The sequence below is a fragment of the Egretta garzetta genome, unplaced genomic scaffold, assembly GCF_000687185.1.
Source record: "Egretta garzetta isolate BGI_Z169 unplaced genomic scaffold, ASM68718v1 scaffold145, whole genome shotgun sequence".
In the NCBI taxonomy this organism is placed as follows: domain Eukaryota; kingdom Metazoa; phylum Chordata; class Aves; order Pelecaniformes; family Ardeidae; genus Egretta; species Egretta garzetta.
In genome coordinates this window covers 1,515,754-1,520,416 of record NW_009259687.1, presented here as the reverse complement: position 1 = coordinate 1,520,416, position 4,663 = coordinate 1,515,754, and the positions used below count along the sequence as shown (strand labels likewise).

The window sequence follows — 4,663 nt, the reverse complement described above, 5'->3', positions numbered from 1 at the left end:
GGGGGAGGTGGGTGCCGGTTCCCAGCCCGGCCCGGACGGGCTCGGCGGCTGAGTGTGCAGATTGGAGGCTGACATCACGGCAGGAAAAACCTGTCTCCATGGGGCTGCCTTTCGGTGGCCTCCCAGCCCCTGCCCTGCGCAGGACTTTCCAGGTCGATCTGTCACGTGGAAAGACGCGGAGTCCGGCCATGGTGGGAGGAAAAAGGCCCTGGAGGTTTTACAGGAACTGGGTGAAGAAAATCCCTGGTTGAGAGCATCATAGTTCAGATCTTAGTGGGCGATGCAGCAGGAGGGAGCGTGTGACGCTTGCCGGGCTGTGCAGGAAGGGAACGGAGGAGGAGGAGGCAGCTCGGAGGCAGGGGCGAAGAGCTGTCTCTTGCCCATCTGTAACCACCTCTTCCCCTGCAGGGTGGGTTTGCACGATGCTATGAAATGACAGACCTCTCCAGCAACAAAACCTATGCCGTGAAGGTCATTCCTCACAGCCGGGTGGCTAAACCCCACCAGCGGGAGAAGGTGGGTGCTGTGGGGCTGGCAGGGTGCTGGGCTGGTGGGGCGCAGCAGGGGCTCTGTGTTCACCTGAGACCGTTGTTCCTTTTCAGATCACCAACGAGATCGAGCTGCACCGGGACTTGCACCACAAGCACATTGTCAAGTTCTCCCACTACTTTGAGGATGCAGAGAGCATCTACATTTTCCTGGAGCACTGCAGCAGGAAGGTGAGCGCTGGTGTGGCCTCCCTGCAAAGGATCTCCTAAATAGAGCTGTGGTTGGTTGGAGCAGGTCTTATCTGAGGTGCTTTGTTAGCATGTTCCTTCTCCTGAGCTGCCTGCTCTGTCATACCCTCTGAGCTCAGCCATGACTCGTGTGGTGTCTTTCCCGTGGCACTGGGGACACCACCGGCTGCCTGTCCTACCTGAGCTGCCTGCTCATATTGGCAGCCATTAGCTCCTGGTGGGGCCACCATAATAAATCCAGTTGTTCCCTTGGCTGTGCTGAGCAACCTCAGCCTTGCATGGGGAGCTTGCTGAGGTCATGGCTGTGGAAGAAGGATTATTTGTGGATGTGCAACTTCTGGAAGAACTGGCTTTGACCCTGCCTGCCCCTTGCCTAGTCAGCAGGGCTGCCTGTTCTCCCTGCCCGCCATCACCAAGCTGCCTTCTTTCCCTCTGCAGTCCCTGGCCCACATCTGGAAGGCCCGCCATACTCTGCTGGAGCCCGAAGTGCGCTATTACCTCAAACAGATCATCTCAGGCTTGAAATACCTTCACCTCAAGGGCATCCTGCACAGAGACCTCAAGCTTGGTGAGTGCTGTGGTCGGGGCCAGGTGCTGTGTGGGGAACGAGCTGCCCCAGAGGGACTTGTGGTGATGCATCACCCTTGACTTGCAGGCAACTTCTTCATCAATAAAAACATGGAGCTGAAAGTGGGGGACTTTGGTCTAGCTGCTTGCCAGGATATCTCTGACCAGAAGAAAAAGTAAGTTTGAGGTTTCCTTATTCCAGAGCCCTCTGAGGTTTCACGCTTCCTCTTTTCCCTGTGGCTTCCTGGGAGGGTGGAGGGGTGAGTGGTCCCTCCTGGCCTGGGGAGGAGAAGCCTTAGGGCCCCTTCCTGGGGTGAGGTAGTGATTCCTGCCCCAGCTGCAGGCAAGGCGAGGGGGCTGGGGGCTTTGTGGCTCCTTCAGGAGTGAGCTCGCAGCCGTCAGTGAGAACAATGTGCTGACTATGGCTATTGTGCCTGCCCGGCTGCCCTGCCGGCTGTGCGGGCCGGGACACAAAGGCTCTGTTCCTCCCTGGCTCTAGGACAAGCTCTTCCCAACGGCTCCCCAGGAGCAGCTGCTCCTGACCCCTGGGAGCTGGAGGCGGGGTGGGGGGAGTCTGTATGGGGATCCTTATAGATAAGCTAAATCCTAGAGCTTGGAGGGGGGGAGGCTGTCTGTGAGAGGGTGCAGAGCATGCACTAACCTGGCACTCTGCCCCACAGGACAATATGTGGGACCCCCAACTACCTGGCCCCAGAAGTGCTGCTGAGGCAGGGCCATGGGCCGGAGTCAGATGTGTGGTCTCTGGGCTGCGTCATGTAAGTCTGGGCTGCTGGGTGGGGAGGGGTCCAGGCAGCCCTGCCTGCACGGGCTTGGGGAGAGCTGGGCTGTGGAGCTGCCCTGATGAGGAAGTCCTCCCGCGCTTTGCCTCATGGCTTTGCAGCCGTTGCTGAAAGTCAGGGGGAGGGGAGTGAGCGAACGGATCCTGCCCAGCCCTGCTTTGCAGTGGGTGCTGCCAGCCATCCTGGGGTGCTGCCTGGGGGCTGCACAAGCAGTGACTGCAAAGGGCAGGCACTCTCCTCTCTGGTTCAAAGCAGGCTCGACCGCCCTGTGAACCTGATAAACAACGGAAAATCTCGGTGGCTGGTGGCAGCTGCTGCTCTGTTTGTTCGGGGAGTGATTGCTGTGCTGCTTCGGTGCATCCAGCCACTCGCCCGGCTGCTGCCCGCAAGCTTCCTGCTCTGCTTTCCGCCCTGTGGGAGCCTTGGCGGTGGGGTGGCCTTCTCCTGCCAGCCCTCTCCCTGTCCCCAGGGCTCCTTGCCTGTTGCTCCAAACAGTTGCTAGGAGGAAGCATGGCCGGATGTGAGTGCGGCCACCCGGGCTGCAAGGGGTGCTCCCTGGCAGGTGTGGCCAGCCAAATACCAGTAACTTCCTTGCTTTAAGTGCGGCTGAGTCACAAGCCCGGCAGAGATGTGATGGTGGCACGTGTATCCCCTTCCAGGTACACCCTGCTGTGTGGGAACCCTCCCTTTGAGACCTCCGACCTCAAAGAGACCTATAGGTGTATCAAGCAGGTGGAGTACACCCTCCCTGTCTTCCTCTCCCTGCCGGCCAAGCACCTCATTGCTGGCATCCTCAGACGCAACCCCCAGGACCGCCTTACCCTCGAGGAGATCTTGGACCATGAGTTCTTCAAGGTGAGTGGGTGGGGGTCTGGCTGTGACCATTCTCCATGTGGGATGAAGCTTTTTGGGCTGTGTGGGGTGCTGTACTTGGAGCTCAAGTCTTGGTCCTTCAAAGGAAGCAGCCACTATCCTACCCAAATGCCAGCTGGGGAACTGAGGGATCTGGTGTGCTCCTGCTGCCCTGTCCCTGTAGCACAGGCTGTTTCCCATACTGATGCTGGTCATGAGGCCAAGGTTTGACAGAAATGTTAGCTGGCTGTCAGGAGGGCTGTGAGTGACTGCGGTCAGCCCAGGGCAGCTGCTCTGCCTGGAGAACGTGGGCTATGGAAACAAAACCTCTGCCTTGACCTCTCTGCAGGGCTACACGCCTGAGAAGCTCCCTCCCAGCAGCTGTGTGATGGCTCCAGAGCTGAGTCCCCCCAACCCAGCAAAGAGTCTGTTTGCTAAAGTCACCATGACACTCTTTGGGAAGAAGAAACCCAAGGGTGAGTCCATGCACTTGCCCAGGAGCCTCTGGGTGACCCTTCCTCCAGGGAGAAGTGGGTCCTCTCTCCTGGAGAGACTTCCTGATGGGTCTCTGTGGACCCCCTGCCTGGGGCCAGCACAAGCTGGGCTTGTCCCTGCCCTTCTGGTGCTGATGGCCTGGCATGGGTGTGCGCCCGGAGAGCGGATGCTGTGCTGCAACCCATGGGGCCAGTTCCTCCTGGAGGCCTTTTGTTGCATGAGAACTGGGAAGTGAAAGTGGGAGACAGCTGGCTGACACCATCCTCGCCCTCATGGGCATGGGAATGGATGAGGGAGGGCTGAGATACAGGGAGGGCTGGCCCAGATGTCCCTGTCCTGTGTGCTGATTGCTTGCTCTCTCTCCTCAGCCAAGAAGGGCTCTCTGGAGGACAAGGATGACATCTCCAAACTGGTCACTGGGCTGATGAAGACCTCGATCTGCCGGCAGATGAGCTATAAAACCATGGAAGGGAATGAGGTGAGAACATTGCTGAGCCCATGCACATTCCCCTCTGGGGTAGCAGGCAGGACGGTGATAAAGCCCGGTCTCTCCACAGGCCACTCCTGTATCATGCCGCAGTGCCAGCTCTAGCCCAGTGGAGACGGTGGTGGAGGAGACCTCTCATAAGTCTGCATCCCCTTCTGTCCGGGGGACGATATGCAGCAGCTGCGAGGGTGAGCAATGCCTGCCCAGGCTACCCTAGCCTGCCCTGAGCTTCCTGTCCTGTCCTGCCCTGGCTGATAGTGGGGTCAGCTGACTCAGCCTGTCATCTTCTCTCCACAGCCTTTGAAGACTGCATCACCGCCTCTGCCATCATAGAGTCGGCTGTCCGGCTCCTGCGGACCTGCCTCTCCTCCATGCCCCCAGGTAAACCGGTTGGACTGCTCTGGGATGGGACAGGGTGCTGTGCATCCCCTTCCCCATGGGATGAGGGCACAGCTGCTGTCTGGGATACCTTAAATGCTGCCAGAGCCTGCTGGGGGTGGGGGTCTGCTCCCCCTGGGGAGGTGAGGTGGGTAAGGGCTGGCTGCCTGCTCTGCTCACCCCTTCTCTTCTCCTCCAGCGGAGAAAAACCCAGCGTCCCTGGCCCGCCATGAGCACTTTGTCTGGGTGAGCAAATGGGTAGATTACTCCAACAAGTACGGCTTTGGCTACCAACTCTCCAACCGTAGCATCGGTGTTCTCTTCAACAACGGCACGCACATGACTCT

General features: G+C 59.0%; 1 protein-coding gene across 1 annotated transcript in view; it reads left to right on the top strand.

Moving 5' to 3' along the window:
* The first annotated feature begins 411 nt into the window (after nucleotides 1-411).
* PLK3 (polo like kinase 3) overlaps nucleotides 412-4,663 on the top strand; it is a 6,061-nt gene continuing 1,809 nt past the window's right edge. Inside the window, exons 1-11 of the mRNA XM_035894232.1 lie at nucleotides 412-516; nucleotides 603-719; nucleotides 1,176-1,305; nucleotides 1,393-1,480; nucleotides 1,985-2,080; nucleotides 2,764-2,959; nucleotides 3,306-3,432; nucleotides 3,820-3,929; nucleotides 4,009-4,126; nucleotides 4,236-4,319; nucleotides 4,516-4,663. The exon at nucleotides 4,516-4,663 is cut by the window's right edge and continues 11 nt beyond it. Of these exons, the coding sequence (XP_035750125.1) occupies nucleotides 433-516; nucleotides 603-719; nucleotides 1,176-1,305; nucleotides 1,393-1,480; nucleotides 1,985-2,080; nucleotides 2,764-2,959; nucleotides 3,306-3,432; nucleotides 3,820-3,929; nucleotides 4,009-4,126; nucleotides 4,236-4,319; nucleotides 4,516-4,663 (1,298 nt within the window). The 5' untranslated portion in view covers nucleotides 412-432. The remainder of the gene's footprint in view (nucleotides 517-602; nucleotides 720-1,175; nucleotides 1,306-1,392; nucleotides 1,481-1,984; nucleotides 2,081-2,763; nucleotides 2,960-3,305; nucleotides 3,433-3,819; nucleotides 3,930-4,008; nucleotides 4,127-4,235; nucleotides 4,320-4,515) is intronic.